The 19,269-nt window shown below is 39.7% G+C and overlaps 1 protein-coding gene across 1 annotated transcript in view; it reads right to left on the bottom strand.

Moving 5' to 3' along the window:
- KCNH5 (potassium voltage-gated channel subfamily H member 5) overlaps positions 1 to 19,269 on the bottom strand; it is a 165,486-nt gene that overhangs the window by 45,236 nt on the left and 100,981 nt on the right. The window contains exon 8 of the mRNA XM_076345633.1: positions 10,926 to 11,125. Within this exon, the coding sequence (XP_076201748.1) occupies positions 10,926 to 11,125 (200 nt within the window). The remainder of the gene's footprint in view (positions 1 to 10,925; positions 11,126 to 19,269) is intronic.

Raw genomic sequence — 19,269 nt, 5'->3', positions numbered from 1 at the left:
AAAAATACACCTGAAGAAAGAAAGTGAAAACCTGCGGGTCTTGTTAGGTTTGTAAACTGTGTGTTTAATATTTGCACATCCTCCTAAACACACTAACGTCCTCACAACCCTAAAATGCGTGGTTGCTAATTGCACTGAGAAACATATAAAACCTTTTAAAGTTTTCCTAGGACAAATAACAGAAAAGAGCACGAGATTAAGAGCGCTCTGGAAGTCTCATATAAAGAAGACTGCAGATCAATAGTACTGATTAATTTCTCATGGTATGGAATTAATCTGGCAGCTTGCTCTACAGACAGTGTGAGAGACAGGGACATTGGGTCCATGTGTTGACTACCATCGAATATTAGCAAACAGAGGGAGACTCTGGTAACCCTGACTAAGCTTTGAGGCAAATGGTCATGTTAATATTGAAGTAAAGCCACGATTTTCATTTCTGTTTAATGCAGAAGAGGTATAAAACATATTATTGTAAAGTATCACTAAAGGTCCTAAGGCATAGAATGGGAAAATAGTAAACAATTTCTAGTTTAATAATAACATTTAGTCCCTTTCTTATTTCAATAGATCAAAGTTCCTTTGCGGTCAAAGATAGAATGAACGCAAAAAGGTGAAGTAAAAGTTATTCTCCTATCCTCTGTACTATGACAGTCTGAGGCTAGAAGGGGCTACTGCAACCATCTGCACTAACCTCTTGCACTCATAATTTTCATATCAATCCCAGAATACCTGTTAAAATTATAGCATTGATTTAATTGTTAATCAATCAATTAAATCAATTATAATTAAAATTGTTAATCAACCAATTAAATCAATTAAAAATTGATTTAACGTTTTCAAATGATACAGGGTAGTTGTTCCAACGGACAGCTACTCTCTCCTTTAAAACATGTGCTGTTTTTGAACTGTTTTTCTTTTTACTTTTCAGCCAACAGCCAGCGGACCTCATCATGTTGCTTAGATAAGAGACCTGCAATCATCGGGAATCTCTTCCACATGTAGGTGTTTACAGTATATGACCAGGTCATCTCTCAATCTCATCTTGAATAAACAAGGGAGATGATGTTTCTTGTGCCTAACACTATGAAGCACAGCATCTCTTTGGAAACTTCCCCATAGCATGAGGTTTTCTCACTTACACCACCTTCCCAGATCTACCAGGTAATTAGTTTTTCTTCAATTTAACACAGAATAAGTCAATTATTTGGCTTAATGCTATTTTCTGTAACAAAATGTTGTACAGAACACATTAAAATACCCTGCATGTCTGTTTTATCATAAAAATTGATAATAAACAAACACATTTGACAAGACATATTCTCCAGAAACCATCATTTGCATTAGTAGCAATGTCTTGTCTGAGTCACTGTTGACCATATCCCGTATCACATTTCCATAATTTTATTAGGGGCAAACGTCAATTTTACAAACTTATACTTACCTGAGCCAGTCCATTTACCACTAGAAATATGGGCACACCTTAGTTTTTCAGTAAAAAACAAAAATTAATTTTGAGAGTGATTGTTTCACCTCAGCCCTACTTCTGGATCAAACAGAAAGCTCGTCTTTATTATAATAAAATAGAAACATGCCATCTTTCTTCTTCTCAATAGTAATTTAATGAAAAATTCTGTTTCTTTTGTATTATTATTGACGATTTTTAACATTTTTATCTACTCTTGGGCCTAAATCATGGTTAGAAGTTTTTTACGTCCCTTTAATACTTTCAGTAATGTAAGTGCTTTTGACTTAAGAAGGCCAGGAGCTATGAATTCTCAAACACTGTTCTTAAGAAAAATGTGTGTATTCATACATGACTGATCTCCAAATTTTATCTTTTAAGCTTCCAAACTGCAGGAAAAATTGGTTAAATTATTGCAGAGGTTGTTACTGTAAGATTCGGAGATGTTCCGGGAGCCTTTGTTTTTTGGAGTGTAAATTAATTGTGTCCCTCAAGAATAAAAGCCACTTGGATGCAAAGCAGCATATTGTTTCCTCACAAATACAGAGTTAAATACAGAGTATTAAAAGTGAGCACTCAAAGCATTACTCTTTTTATAGACACAACAAACATATCTATCATCACACACTGTAATATGAAGAGACAGAAAAAATTCCATTGCACAGAAAAAGCCAGTCTTAGAAAAAATAATTCAGGAATTTTCTGATGTCATGATAAAGTGATTCTCCTAATGACATATTACTGTATGGAGATATATGGAGATATCACTTATCAACTAGTACAGCAGTAAATGAGTAATGATCCAAGAGTTAGCCAGGAACAAATATTCTTTATTTCAGTTTTCTTGTCTGCTACGCTGCAAGTACTGAGAACAGAGAATGAAACAGATGACAACTAAAAGAAATACTTAATATTGAAAGATTTGGCAAAGAAGCTTTGGCTGATAAAGATAAATGTCGATACACGTAGGGGAAAAAAAGAGCAAAGATAGACAATCTCAATATTCAGCTATGTGTTTACTGTATGTTCCAAGCCCAGGACTTCATGAGCTCCAACCTGACTTTGCAGCACTTCTTTTTGTGTTTACAAATACCATCATGAATTCAGAAGGAGTCTCACAGATGCCACCAGCTTCACTATTAGTTGTACTGTAGAAGGGGTTGTTGGTGACACAGATTACAGTATGTAGTAATTTTCCTGCTTCCAAAGAAGACACATAATGTGATACAGGATGACACAGAAGCATTTGGAAGCTAATGATAAATAGTGCAAAGATCCTAAGAGCAGAAAATGAGAAAATGGACATTTCAAATTCAGATAAATATTCTTCTGAAAATGATCCCTTATTGATAATACAAGACTTCGACATTCTCATTGTGAAATGCTCTTACTGAGATGTCAGCATTTTTAAGGCAGCACGCAACTAAAAAGATACAAACTACTAGCAACGTGGTTGTACGCGAGTCCATATGGTGTACAAATGCACACACATGGGTGTAAAGGAGAAATTCAATTTAAGGGAGAGGGTATCCTGTAAAGCTTAATCTACTGTTTCACTGTTAGGGAAATGCCTCCAACACTTCATGTTAGTAGAACCAAAGTTCAGCTGGGACATTTGTTCTAGCCTGTGTATTCTTTCAGCAGCATATCAAAAAAACACCAAGACAAATTTCTGAAGAGGAAATTTCCTTAGAGATTTCAAGACCTTTCTCAGTGAAACCTGTAGTTTATAAGCAAGGCAGGATATTAAGGTTGCTGACTGCAATGCTTTACTAACTGACGGTTTTGGAGCACAGGACTTGGAGCAGGCAGTCTGCAGGGACCAGATGCTTCTTGTGCTGCTACAGGAAGTTGCTCCGTAACAGATCTGTAGCCACAGACTTCGCAGTCAGCTTTCCCATATGCATCCAAGCAGCATGAAAGAACAGAACCTGCTACGTTTCAATGCAAAATTAGAGGAGAATGTCGAATTCGACCCAGAGGAAAATCTTTGCTGGCTGTATAAGCTGTGTTTCTACCAGAAAAGGAGCAAGGCTCCATGCCACACATGAATGCTACACATGCATCCACAAAGACCTGAACCGCTACAAAGCTGAGAGAGGAGAAAGTAAAGCACAGAATAACATTTATCACTTCCCTTCTCTGCACAGAAAATTAAACCTCCTCAAAGTCAGTATAAGACAATTGCTGAGCTCTGCCATCATCACCCGGCACCCAGCTGATACAAACCCCAACACAACGCCGCCCAATGCAGAGATTCAACACCGCTGCCATCTCTAGAGCCCCCCATGGCATACGTAAAACGCTGGCGGTGAATGAAAAGCTTGTGGTTGCTGCTAGAGATTGAGAAAGGCAGTAACTAGCTCTGGAAGACTCACAGGGAATTGGCACAAAACGTCTCACTATCTTTTCAGCTCGAGATCTGTAAGGGGGGAATAAAATTCCCAAGGAGGGTCCATCTGATTTTTTCCTCCCCCATCCATTTCCTCAGCATGCTCAGGCAGTTTAAGATAAGCCCCTTGAACAGCCCAAAGAATTCTATGAGGAGCAGAGATTATAAAGAACTCAAAGAAAAGCAAATGAATCGAAACAAAAACCATACAGATTGAGTGTGTCCAAACAGTATCTTTTAGGATGGGTTTAAGTATTTTTAAAAAAATCTTCCCCAGCTGGAAAACACTACAGGATGGCTTAGCAAATATTACAGAATCTGTTAAGACTTTTTGTTAACAAAAAGGGCAGAGGCCAATGAATCATGAACGCTATCTATTTGCAATTCTCTTTCAGCACACAGGATTCTCACTTTCTTGGGGTGGTAGCTAGGGGGTATATTGACTGATATTCACGCAAAGAGCTTAGACAGTGTTAGCGGTGGAATAACAAGGACCGTTTCCTAAATGAATAACCATAACAAATATTGGAGATACTAAAAAATGTCAGCTTTGACAATAAATAAAATAAATTCCTCCAACTTCTAACCAGTTATAGGCCACAGATAGCTCTTTTTATTTTGTGGAGAAAGGCCACTCTGGGTTTTCAGACATATTCAGCAGTCATAACCAAGGTCAGTTCTTTCCAAAAAACCACAATACCCTCTAGGCACCTGACTAAGTTATTCAGATTTTTAGAAGGATTTGGCTCATTTGAGCATTGAATTCTTTTGCAGACCCAGCTAAAAGTGTTACATTTGACACTGGACGGAGGCCAAAGAGACAAAGGTAAGAAAACAGCTGATTGGTAAATCACAGAGCATTTTCCTGTAATAATCAGGTAATTTTGTAAGTAACTCAAAGGTGATGTATGGAACTGAGCAGTTATTAACCCTGCATGCATTAGGGTAATCTTTAATACATCACTGAGTATCTTGGCACTAAGAATTGAATTTCAGCAGCAATGGTGTGCTCCGTTTTAATTGCACTAAAATCCAAGGTCACTTGGATTTAAATGCTCAGAAGCTGAGAACTGAAAGTCAGTCTACTAAGTTAAGTTTGGCTTGTTTTCTTGTTAACAATACATGATCTGAAGCGGTGATCAAAATGGTTACATTTAGTAGTATAGTAACAAAATTAACCACTTTTTAACTGAGTAACAAGTGTTAGAGACATTAAAAAATCCCTAGAAACTGGCTCTTGATTACATTAAATTCAGTATTGTCAACACAGATAGAATCTGGCCAAAGGTCTGAAAAACAGGGGAAGATGAGAGGCATCACCATGCGTTTTAAGGAATCAAGAGGTTCACAAGCACAGGGCCTGCTGATTTGTCTAACGCATTGTGGCACACGGCTAAAATTCACCAGTGACCCAAAGTAGCAGATCCCAGGTTGCCTAAGGGTTGTAGAAGTCTCAGAACAGTTAAAGGTTTTATTGTTTTCAGTTTTGCTATAATATCTATCCCAAGCACAACCATCACATGACCTTCTAATGGGGCAAAGGATAGCAGACTACAGGGAATTCTATCATTAAAATCAACTTTTTAGATAAAAGAAAGAAAAATAAACATCAGAAAGAATATGGCATACATCAAAGAATCTCTCAAGTCACAACATTTTTTGGAGTGAGAACTTCTGGCACAAAGGTCACCCTTGGAAGAATGGAGTCGATCAATGGATTATTTTATTTTGTGCTTCTTCTGGAGGTGGCTTTATTTTCTAACATGCAGCATTATGAAAAGACATTCAAGGGTGAAAGCATTAAGAAAACAGATCTGGAGAAGACCTTCCCCTAGATGTGGTCTCTGGAACTGTCAGCCCCTCTGTCAGCTCCCCTTGGTGGCAGTGCTCAGGAAAATGCCCGACCCATCCACTCGGGTACTTCTTCCCCCAGAAAATAAGCTCATGAGCTGCTCCATAGCCATGGTGTATAGCCCTGGCATTTCCTCAAGCATGACAGGTTCATAGTTTAATCTGTATCAATCCCAAGATGAACACATCCAAGAGGCAGAGATAGTTGTGGATAATCTTTCCTGGCTCTGCACAGTGCATACAGGAGGTAAATAATCCATACCATCCATAAAGGTGAAACAGAAAGCCCCACTGGTGCACAGGCCCCACTCTTGGACCCGTGTGAAGGACAGTGAGACCCTGACCGTCTCTCCTGCATCCCGCTCTCCAAAGAACCGTGGATTGCAACTGTACCTGGTCCTAGCTCAGCTCTGTGAGGTGAGGGAAGACTTCTTGTTCACCTCGTCCCGATCTGCAAGGAACGACCAACAACCCCGCCTCTACAACGAAACAAAAATACTTGTCCAAACGATTTTTACCTTCCCTCTTCAGCAGGGAATTGTATGTAGCTGTCACACCTAATTTTGTAGAAGTTCTCTTTGGCCACGAAGCTTGGAAGCCTTCTACCCCGGTCATCCACAAGGAAATCCAGCCAGCACTTACAGACACCTCTATGTAATGGGACACCATAGGAATGGCAGCCTGATTCCCCTAGTCGTCTCAGGGTATCACTAATTATTACTACAGCTCTTGAAGATCTTATTAACAGCAAACACGACTAAACTGCACTGTCCTTCTGTAGATTAATGTTTAATAAAGTTACAACCTGTGTCTATTTACCATAAACCCATCTCTCCTGTATGAAAGCTTAGTGGGCCAAGCAGTGAATAGTTTTAATACTGTGTTATTTTCCCATTATTTCCATTTCAGTCATTGCAATGTGGAATTGGCTCTCATCATTCGAATCGCCATTGATGCTTAGGTTGAGACTAAATAGACGCCTTTTTTCTCTTTCAACCTATGGCTTTTCTGAAGGAATTGACTGTTAAAACATGATAGACATTTATTTAATTGCTTTCTGAGCAAATCCTAAGCCATACAACAGCATAGAGGTCAAGAAGAGAAAATCTTTGGGTTTTACTGACATTTCAGAATGTTATCATTAGATGAGACCTTGAGACATCTGCATGTTAGTTAATGGTTGTTCTGCTTTCATGTATAATGACCTATTTCTTATAGAAGAGCTACCATCTATAAATTTTTCATTTGCTGCCTAGAGATTTCAATAAAAACTAAGAGATTTGAATTCAGTGTGTGTTTCGTATATCAAATTATTACTGTAAAGATTTTTTTCAGCTGCTTAAAAATGGTCATATACAGAGAATGTACTGCCTCTTTTTTACCTCTCAGAAAAACAGGTTCTGCTGGATGAGAGATACTGTTTAGCATATAAAGGCTTCTTAGTTTTGTCATGTTTTTAGCTCTGCTCATTATTAGATGAATAACCCTGAAACCTGTAGCATTAAACATAAACAAAAATTCCATCTTGTTTGAGCCACTGTTACACCAGGAGGTAAGAGTCCATGTGCATGTATTACATATATCATCCCAGCTGTCAGAGGAGGGCTCTCAGGTTTAAGTGATTTAAGATTATGGATCAGAGGCCACTTGCTTCCCCTTAAGTAATAATAATAAATACGCTAATGCTTTTAGTGTCATTGTTAATTCCTTATTTGTGAACACTCAGAGACAGGCTGAAGCGCTGTGGTTTGAAGACAGGATTTGAAGATGAGCTATTCCCAAGGAGAAGAGGGAAGCCAAAATTGCGTGCTTAAGGCACCGTCACTTCAGTGTGGGAGAACAAGTCCTCTTCCATATACAAGGACAGCAGACTGGGGCTTTAAAACAAAGTTCTCTTCAGAACAGCTTGCTCTCACAAGCAGCAAGGACTAGATTTTCATTAAACCTCCTCCATGCTAACTTCCACGTTGCCTTCACTTCCCATCTCATCCTTACCAGTTTTAGCCAAGTTCTTCTTTGGGGCTACACACTGAATATGTCATTCAAGAACAGATATTTGAGCTCTGATGCAACAAATCTACACATATTAAGTGGTAGTAATATGTGTAGTGGTAGTAACTCCAATCAAGTTATTAACTATATTCTGATTTCAAGCATATGAATTTAAAATCTTTAGTTATCACATATGCACATGTGTTTATTTTTACTCTACCTAATCGCTAGGATTGTTCATCACCATAGGAACCTACTGTAACGCTCATATAAGAAATTTCATTCTTTGTTAGTACATTAACCTTCCTGTTCTTTGAATTCAGATTTCAAAACAAAGCCATTTCAACATGCTGAGTGACTGAATGAAATGTGTTATAAATTTGTGGCAAATGATGTTGCAAAACACATTCCAGTGTGACAATGCAGATATATTTGGAACAGTTCAGGATGTAATACTGTATGTTAGGTTGAAAAACATCCTTGGATGATGGAAACTGTCTGAGCTGTCTGATGGAAACTGAAAAGTTGAGAAATTCCTCACTAATTATCATGTGTCATGAGCACACGTGTTTTGCAAGATAATAAGAAGCTTATTGAAAAGTTCATAAAAATTAAGGAGAATGGGAAATCATGTGATATCCAGACAACAGACTGGTCAGAATCTCATTATTGGAGCTTTGAAAACTAGACTGGAAGAAACCCCTAAGGTCACGTCCAGGCTGTCAGACAAAGCAGTGCAGAGAAGCAATTCAAGACCTGGGGCAGTAATCCCCTATTCCAACCCACGCTGGAGCACTATCTGGATTTAGCAGGTCAGCTGCAGGTGCAATGTAGTCCCATTAGCCCCACTGTGTCTACGGTAATAAATCTGACTTGAACCTGTGTTCCTTGGAGGTCCCTACAGTCCGCTCCCATCCACTTGCTGCTCTAGGGTTAGTACAGATGGATTCAATTTAAATGCAGAGGGTCTTACGACAGGGCTTGAAGGGGTAATGGAGGAACTAATGCAAGAGAAACGATCCACTCTACAGGACTAGTCTGTGGGACTGTACCACTGTTTCTATCATTTCTCAGCTGGGATTTACAACATTTTCTCATTTGTTTTGGTGAAGCACATTATAACACCTTCCTGAGTGGAGATAAAGGTAGGAAGGCTGCCTGGCTGCGACACAGCTTTCCGCCCTTTTGCTAAAACAAATCCTGACTTTGGCTAAGGTCCTGCAGCTGAAAGCAAACTGCCTGATCCTTACACTCGTACAGACCCAGGGATGCTCAGTGCGGGCACTACAGGCCGCCGGTGCTGTTGCTTTTGCAGACTTGCAGGCTGTAAGGGATACAAAACACCAAAATATTCAAACCGGTGCTCAAGTTCTTACGTTTATCTTGTCTCTGTTCTTCTGTAACATGTGCTTTTCTGGGAAGTTCGATTAGATGCAACTACTGATGTCCAGATGCAGAGGTTCCTGAAATCCTTCCACTGTTTTAAATAGGTTTTGGATCCAGGCCTAAGTTTAGGCAAGTCTTTACCAAGGGAAAATTGTTAAAAACCTAAGTCACAGATTTTACAGCCATATTAATTATCTAGCTAAGCAGCCACTACTATCTTACAGACCAGAGAACACTGCTTACCATGAGTCGAAGATTATGGCTCTAACTGCATTTCTATAATCTATAAAACCGGACATGCGGAAACTATGGAAGGAAATTTCAGTAATTAAAGCATAGGTTCTCCTAATTAACTGCAAAGCATCATTAAAATCTAATGAAACTGTAGTGGAATAATACAGGATTCTGGCTTAACTGCAAGGAGATAAATGCAAACTAAAGTTGAATTTTCACACGGTTTTCAGTTTACACAACAGGACTGAATGCATTTACAGTAGTTTACAATATAAAAGCTCACTTTTAACACTGTATGAATCAGCATTGGGAAGTTAGGGTATTAGTGTATAAGAAGTTAACATATTAAAGAATGTGACACACTGAAGCACAAGAATCAAAGAAATCAAAATCCGTGTTACTTAAAATACTTGTATTTGTGATGCTAAACCGAATTTCACAGCAGATGATTCATAAGACAACTGCTGTTGCATCAGCATGATGTAAGACTAAATTTTTCAGTGTAGCGACTTCATTTTGGCATATCTGAACAAGCTGCATCATCATTCCATATTACGCAATAGATTCAACTGAAGCAAGAACTTCAAAGCTCTGCAAGCACTAGACATTTTAAGAAATTAATCTGCCATGACGCTTCCTTACCCTTCCTCAGACACTTGCCTTTTAAGTTCTTAGGAGGGAAATCTTCATGGAAACTGGAGTTTGAATGTCTAATTTCAGCTGATGTGTATCTGGTCCACAGAAGCATCACCAATCTCCACTGACCAAAAATCTAGACCTAAAACTGTTGTATCTTCCCTACATTCAAGGTATTGCAGACGGAAACCCTTCCATCTGACTTCAGCTCTCTAAAATATCCAAGGCTAGACAGACTCACTGCACATATCATGGAGAAAGAGAGGCCCTGAGGACAATTCACTTGGTCTGTCCTGGCACACAATGAATCACTCTCCGAAGATGATCTTCTCCTTTAATCAGCTTTTGAAGAAACCTAAATGACCAGTCCTTTCTGAGGGCTAAAGTCCTGTAGGACTTCTACCCCGCATGGCTGCCAGCAGTGTCACATTTTCTGTATCTCCCTACCAAAGGCCTTAAGTTCTAGCCGAGAGATTTTAGCTCAAGGAGACCAATCTCTACTACCATTAAATCCTATACTAATTATGCTGATGGATATGTCGATGTCCTGGGCATCAGCAAAAGGTCCAAGCCAATCAAATTCATCTCATTGCAACTCACAGATGCCAATACTTTTCAGAATAATAGTGATGTAGGTTAGACACCAAATTATGTTCTCGGACTAATCTGAAGACCAATTTCCCCTTGATTTCAATAGTTAAGTACATTAAAATTATTTAGTATTTAGGCAAAGTAAGACTGGAGAGCAGAAAACATTTACCATAATGAAAAATAAAGGCATATTTCCAAAGCAGCAAAACAGTCCTTTTTTAAAACCTCCAGTTTTTGATCCAAACACAAACATAATAATGGAGTAGCATGCAGTTAAGAATTTGTTAGTACGTTATATGCTGTTATACAGTCCTGTTTCTAAGAAAGTACACAATGGACAGAAACTCTTGCTATCTAAATTGTTACCTCATGTACTCATACCTTCTCTGTGTCAATTCCTTTAGACATGGACCAGGTTGAGACAATATAATCCATTACTCTTTCACTAAGGCCTTTTGGGACTTGATATAATTTTAGGAAATCCCTCACATTGTTCAGCATCTCATGGTATCGGTTGGTGTTGGCATACATTTGCTGGAAAATGGTGGTGACGTTTCCAAAAATAGTTGCATACAGAAGAGCTGGAAAAAACCAAAGGTAATTAAAAATAAATATGTACACTCCAGTAAATGTACTCATAATTCAAGGATAACTTCAAAGAATTTTATGTATGGTTACAAATTACTGCAAATGCATAGGTGTAAACTGAAAATTTCTATTTATGCACACACTCTCACACACATACATGTACAGTTATTTGTTGAATTTACCCATACAGCTCATACAGCCACTCAGTCTGCATTAATTTACAAAATCAGTCACACAGATAATGTCCACACTGTTATTTAAAAACAGCCGGTGCATTTTAAATCTATACCCTATACTAATCCAAACTAATTTTCAGGTGTAGCTTCAGCCTGCCAGTAAACCTTGAAAGCACTATCCAAAGAATCATGTGGATCTCCTGTAAGATCGGCTCAGCTAGCACGAGCTATGAGTAGAGAATGGCCTCAGTCCCAAAGAAGAAATGAAATGGAGAAGAAAGGAATCTGGGAAGCCTGGCAAGGAGATATCTATACAAATCGGGTCCTGTGCCAATGGCCAAGGTGTGCACAAGAAAGATTCAGAGTGGCATTTCACAGTCCAGTTTCACAGCCAGCCCCAGCAGATGACTTGGTTATGTCATGTCAACTCTACATGCCAGTCACTAATGATTCCAAAGAGAGAAAAACTGGATTAGCGAACAACAGAAAGCCCCAAGTTTACCTCATTGCTGAGGACATATCACTAGGGCAGGAGAAGGACACAGTACAGTAGGAAGCACTACCTCAAACCCACTCCTGGAGTTACCTTCTCTTCTGGTTTGATTCTCCCCTTTCCGAACATGCCACCATTACTGTCAATCTCAGCCAGCTGAGTTGTGCAACGCCAAAGAATGACATTCCATATTCGAGAAAATCACATATTTTAAGTAAGCCTTTCCAACCGAAAAGGCATCAACCTCAGTATACTATTACAAGTGTGATGCAGTGAACACTATTTGATGGAGAATGGTTACTTTCTGAAGCCAAAATTCAGCAAAGCATTTAAGCAAAAACTTAAATGCACACTTTTACTAGTGCTGTCCTGAATAGCGGTGGATTGAAAGACGCTCTTAAAGTCAACAAGTTTAAGATGCCTTATTGAGTCACAATGTAATTACCCTTGCAAGCAAGCCCAAAATGACATTCTTCCATTAGGCTTTACAGATTTTGCACAAAAGAGAATTATTCTGATCTCTCATAACGCCAATGTGCGGCACTTTACTTCTGCTCTTGACATTACCAAATACACAGAAATGTGCCTGTCATTTTTAATAATCTTTGCTTGGAGGTACTTTATAGCAGAATGCAGCTATGCATTTCCATATTGCTCGTTTGAAAAACAACCGCAGCCTACAAATGGCAAGAAATAACCCACTGTGAAAGGAAAAATGCCTTCCATCTCTCAGTGCATAACATCTTCTCTCTACACAACACATTTCTACCTCATTCCAGAATACTCACTTTGTTTCATACCCATTTACTGTTGTTTATCACCTCTATTTGAGAGGTGGCATTTTTAAAGAAACATGGTGCTTTCCTAAAACCTGTCTAATAGAAAAATTGTACTTCCATTTCTCACACTGCTTTTTACTATGTCCATGTAAAAATTAGATGCTGAACTTCATCAGAAATACGATGTTCATTGATTCATCACAGTCTTGGGATTTTTCATTTCAACACACAAGATCATATCAAACAAGGTCACACAATGTGCAGCAAAGATGAACATGAGGTTTCAGTTTTAGAGAACACAGCAGATTAATACTCTATGTGGTGTCCAGAAATAAAGCTCTTTGCAAGGGTAGGGTTTTTTTCCTTGCTTTACTGATTGTTGTATCATATCTGCTAGCTACTGAAAGGTTTTCTCTACCTCTGTACCCATTCAGACATATATTTCTTCACCAAAAGGGTTATCAAGCATTGGAACAGGCTGCCTGGGGAAGTGGTTGAGTCACCATTCCTGGAGGTATTTAAAAGACGTGTAGGCGTGGCACTTAGGTACATGGTTTAGTGGTGGACTTGGCAGTGTTAGGTTTATGGTTGGACTCGATCTTAAAGGTCTTTTCCAACCTAAATGATTCTACGATTCTATACCAACACTCACTCAGAGTACGTGGATTATAAAAAAGTCTAGATGGATGAATGCCACCTGACTCTTTCTTCTTTTTTTTCCAGCTTTTGCCACTCTTTTGGACTTTTGTAGTAGGACAAACATGATGAAGTGTCACTTTTTCTAAGTGCAACTTCCCTCATCTTTCTGAAGAACAGTTGCTGATTTATCATGAACTCAGCTCATCAGGTATGTGAGTGCAGAATATCTCGTCTTCCCTCTGATGTCAGATGCATCTGAAAATGACTGTGACTATAAATGTAAAGAGAAGTCATAACTGTCCCCGCAACCCTGCCTTTCTGCATGAGTAAAATTTATGCAAGCCTGTAACTACAGCTAGACTGCATATGCAATTACAATGCATACAACCCAGCTGGCCACACAAACCTACACAGAAGACACAGGCTGATTGAAAATGTGACACAGTGCCCTGTAAAGTCGGGAAAAAAAAATTCAACTCTGACACCTGCCAGGTTGGAAACAGCTAAGAATGCCATGGTGAAAACAGCTTGTCTGAAGCAACTGGCACATATTACCTCCTCTGCAAAAAAAAAATGACTCTTTGGCAGAGACAATTTGCAGAAAATATACAGCCAGAAGAGAAATACTAGTTCTGTGTCTCTTAATATAGGGTCCTGGAAACTTGTACTAAAAAAGAGTATGTTTGTTCAAGAAATTAAGGATAGAATAAATCATAGGATCAAGCCTGCAAAATTGCTGGAAGCATTACCCAGCAGTACCTCATTAAGCCAGAATTCACGAGCCTACACGCTGTAGAGTTTGCACAGACCCTCTGTTGGAAATCAAAGCCTTCCTTTGTCTCCTATTGGAAATGGTAAAGACATATGGTTGAGTTCATCTAAATATTCCACTTTTCTTACAGGTTACTGCATGGGGGTCCTTTGGCAAACATTTAAAAGGAACCTACTTAGATCTTCACAGCTTTGAAGCTGTGCCTCAAAGACTCTCCTCGCTTGTGGTGCTTCCCTATGCCAACGCTGGGAGCTGCTGGGACCGGTTTGCTGGTTTTTGGGGGAGAGCACATTTTTCATAATTTGGCATGGAAAATCCACCTCTCTCTGTAAATCAGCACCCCATCCCTGTTCTCTATATGATACCTAGAAAAGGGGGTCATTTAAAAAAAGCTGGTATTTACTGTTTTGCAGGTCTTGGTATGCAACAAAACAAGTTTGTGCTGATAGGGAAATAAGAAATATATAAATAAAATCATTCGCATTGCATTTGTTACACCTGTTGTTACACTCCTCTACAGGGGAAGGGTCCTCTGCTTGGGAGGGTCTACTGAGAAGAGGTTAGTCCGCCTTAAAAATACGCTCTCCCCCACCCAACTTTAGGCTGGGGTAATTGCATTAGCTGCAAATATGACAGAGATGGGAGAGAGCAGAGAGGTGAGCTGGATCAGCTCCTTAGTTGGCAGAGATGTCCCAGCTCAGGGAGCCAACGACCTCCGGAACCCGTTGAATCCCCTATGCACAGATGTGCATGTGCAGGCATGTGCACACATGTGGACACGCTGGCGAGCATCTAATGCTGCTCTGGCCTTTCTCAGCCTTTTTAAAGGTTTAAGACTCTCCATGAATGACCCTTAGTGCCTGTAATTAGCAAACGAAGATATCTCAGAGCATCCCTATTTAATGAGCAAACGTTGAAGTGCCAAGTGTGAACCTTACCCCTCACCTTTAATAAACCAAAGGCAGAGGAGCTCTACTGAGGGCATTTCACTTTTGCTGTATTTTAATTATTTTTGGCAAGGGGAACTGGCAGTAAAGATCATTTGCAAAAGGTTCTGAAGGAAATAAAATACTGTGCCTCTCTTGACAGTAAGAGGATTTAAACAATCTCTAAAGAAATCTCTAAAAGTATACATACACTTCAATAGTTTTAATTTAGTCTCTCCATTTACAAGAAACAGGAGAGATGATGCTACAGAGGTTGAAGGTGAAATTACTTTACCCAATTTCTTGAAATGACTAGTTAGGTCAAACTGCATTTATTCACCTTCTCGTTAATGCCTTGCATTTCTCCCAACATTTCCTGTTATGTTTCTACAGTCATGCAACGCTCATTTACTTAATTGTCTGGTGTGTGTAAATCTGGAACAGTCTTCATTAGATTTCAGAGAGATCAACTTGATCTAATGATGCAGAAATATTTTTTGTCAGTCCTAAAGGTGAGGTAGGTGGTTCAACTGTTATTTTAATTTCTATTTTTACTCTGATTCAGTGTTGAAAAATCTCCCCTGAATTATATACAAGGATCTAAGTGCTATATACTTTTAGATACAAAATGTGTGTTTCTATATTTGTACATACATAAAACAGTTTTGAATGATTTAGCAATAGTGTTACATAAATCTTTATGCTTGTTTAAAAACAAGGAACTTTCTAAAAAAAACCCGCACAGTTACCTGAATTATCCCAAAGCATTTCAGATCTCTTATTATCCTGACCGTATGCTAAATATGTCCAGATAGGAACATCTGCCTTTAAGAACTGAAGGCTTGATTGACAGATCTGATTTTCCCTATGGTCTGCTCCATGCTAGAGTATTATTAATCTAAGCATATACAATATACCTTTAAACTGTAATTGTAAAGAAGAAGATGATGCCTTGATCCTGGAAGAATACAGGTATTCATTTTTGCATGCTGAGGCTAGCTGCAACTTCTTCAATGAATTTTTGGAATTAGGTATTCCTGTAAGATTATTAGATTAATATTATCAAAGCTGTAACATTCATGAGAGATTTGATACAAACCCCAATATAAACCCAAATATCTGATTTATTATTTTAAAAGCGGAGCAGTTTTCTGTTATTCCCTTCCACCTCACCTTAATACCTCTGATTATATTGCAAAACGTTTGCAGGCGCCTATTCGGTGTGATACCTGGCAGCACAGTGCCGTGTCCACCTCCTGAGTTCAACAGCCTCACTGAGATGCAGCAGCAGCAATAGGCTGCCGCTGTCCCAATGGACAGCTCTCTTCAAATCCATCAACGTTATTCAACGAAGCGTATTACTGGGAAGAAAATAATCCTTCTAAGCCCCCTCCCTTACCATCGTCTTGCAGCACTTTTTTGATGCCTGCCCTGTCCTGCCCTGCAGCCTCAGCCTCCCACCTCCACTCTGCAGCGATGCTCCTGCCTGCCAGCTGCGCTAGTGAAAGCGCCAACGCAACCCCGTGGTTTTACAGGTCTTCAAAAGGCCAACTTTAATTTTGAATCCTTGGCCCAAATAAAAATTGTGCTGTTAAAATACACTCCCCCATTCCAGCAACGCTGACACCAGTTTTACAGCAGTGTTCAATCAGTGTCCTAAATACAATTACTCCCCATTTACAGGGAGGGGATATCAACACCAGAGCATACCAGCTTTCACATTTTACTCCCAAAAATACCCAAACTAAAAAAAAAAAAAATCTCTTTCCTCCAGTTACACTTGCAGCCATATCACCGTACTATCCCGTGCCACATAATCCAATATATTTATCCTCCCATAAGCCCCAACAATGCACTGTTACACCCACTTTGCAGAGGAGAAGCTAATGGGCAAAGGTCTGGATTCAGCAGTGAACTTCAGCTCTGAACGTCTCACCAACATCATCCGACTGCTGAAATCAGGGGGGAGTTGGACATAATTGTGTCTAGGCGAATGCACACCATGGCCAGCTTGAATCCATCATCCCTGTGGCCTATACGCTTCACATACAGTGCCTGCATCCAGATGTATGTCCCATGTTGCCGAGACAGGGCAGTGGTGGCCCTCCATGCATTCCTATATCCCATACCGCAGTCACATAAGATGCACGGCTCCTCCGTGGGTCCAGCTGACGTTCACCCCTGTTTTCCTGACCCAACACCTTCTTAATACTATAGTAATGCAAACTCTAAATTAAGAGGATAATGATAATAATAATAAATCTGTAAAATCCCTGTTCACATTGATGGGATGTTTGTTTGATGAGAACTAAATAATTATGTAATTAAGAGAATCATCAGTAGTAAACTGCAGGAACTCACACTCGTGTTCTTCCCTTTATAGGGAACACTGTTTGCACAGCAGAGTGGAACAGCTGCTTTGGAGGCAGTCAGGCATTTTGCATACTTTATGCAAAAATCCTTATAAAAATAAGGGCTTTCAACTGCACTTGTACAGTCACTAATTTTTAAATGGTGAAACTGGGAGCTTCTTTTTCATGAGAGCACTTAGCTAATGGAAAACATTTACTTTAGAGCTCCAATGCCTCTCCACCATGCAAACGTGATGAGCTGACTAGCCGTATTTTTGCACACAGATGCAATCCAAGACTGGCCAAATTGGTATTGCAAAACACAGTACCATGCCTAACTGAGACAGTCAGTCTTAAATCAAGGCTACCGTTGCCCATAGTTATCAGTGGTTTTGGCTTCTAGCCCTGAGGAAGCAACAGACATGCGCTGAAGTTTGCTAACTCAGCAGCATAGACAACAAAATTACACATTGCCCCCCCTGAGGATGAGGGGCCAAGCGCTGTCTGGGTCTGACGATGCAGATGCTAAGCGGCTTGAAATCACAGTTCACACGCAACATCTTCCCTGCTCAACATCCCCTACCACAACCACCCCATGTTATTAGACTACTTTGTTAATTCGCCTGAGAAATGGTGCTAGCCATCAGAAATACAGCCCTGCACAGGTTCAGTGGTCTCCTCTTGGCATTTGGATGCAATTTCCTGCATTTTCTTTCATCTGGAAAGCTTTACGTGTTTTGGGTCTGCTAGGGTCTGCTTCTCCCTCACCGTATTATTCAATGTGTTAAGCATCATATGGGAAGGCACAGCCTGAAAAATGGCTGCAATTACACTAAAACAGGCAGCAGGGCACATAGCATTACCCCGTGTTAACTGGGTGGCAAAACTTTGCCTGAAAAATCCATACCTTGTAGTGAAAGGGCCTTAATTCTGGAAACTTTTTCCCTAAGAGCTCTGGAGTAAGAGGCTGAGAGTTCGGGCTTTTTCTACGTATTTCATACGCAGTGGAAGTTCGGTCTAATGGGTCACAGCTTTGATGGTGACAATTGGGGGAGGAATATTTAAGTTTCCATTTATAAGAAGGGTATGACATAAACACAGAGAATAATTAACTAGTGAAACGAGCTAAACCATTTCTTATACTAACGCTTCATCATTCCTGTTTCTTCAGAAATCCACCACCTCCTTACCAAAGGGCACATCTAGCATTTCACGTGCTGCATAAAGCCCTGTGCAATGGTAAATGTTAATTACAACACAATCACTTCCCTAAAGGAATTACAGTGGGTGCAGAAGGAAAGTAGAGAGGCAGAAGATGACAAAAATTCATGAGAATTGTTCACCATGAATGCCAGCAACCCCATGCCTCTAGCACTTTGCTCCATCCCTTATTTATCATTTTCTCCATTTTGAATATTATCTTTAACATTGCCTCATTTCCATGCAAATCTCTCCAGTATTTCAAAAAAAAAGCTGAATTGTGTCTGTCAAACAATCATCTACCCATCACATAAATCTTTCTCTTTCCTTTCTCCATCAAAGAAATAAAGAAGCTGCTTTCCCAGAGTGCTGTCTTTAGTATTATTGCTGGCCGGTGCTGACACCTGTGGATCAAAACCATCCCATGCGCCTTCCTCTGCATGCCTCACCGTGCCAAAACTGTCACCAGTAACAAGCACAGGACGCAAAGGGTCTCTAGCACTATTGAATGGAAGCCCAGGAACCAAAGGGATCATCTTCAGAAAAAAGTTCTCCGAGCAAAGTTGGCAGCTGTCAGTATTACCATGTGAAACAACTTGACAGCTTGTTGCTGGATTGAGCTGTGAGGGGGTTTTTTTGTTGATTTTTTTTTTCTTTAATATTTTTAAGGGAATTTTTTAGTGGGACACCAAGTTCTTGTCACATTAAGATGAACGCAGGATAGCAATGTTGCTGGAGGCAGGATGCCAGAACATCACTGGCACACTGAGGAACACCACCTAAATTGCCTGTCTTGTTAAA

The sequence above is a fragment of the Aptenodytes patagonicus genome, chromosome 7 (genome assembly GCF_965638725.1).
Source record: "Aptenodytes patagonicus chromosome 7, bAptPat1.pri.cur, whole genome shotgun sequence".
Taxonomy (NCBI): Eukaryota; Metazoa; Chordata; class Aves; order Sphenisciformes; family Spheniscidae; genus Aptenodytes; species Aptenodytes patagonicus.
This window is presented reverse-complemented; position numbering and strand designations above follow the sequence as displayed.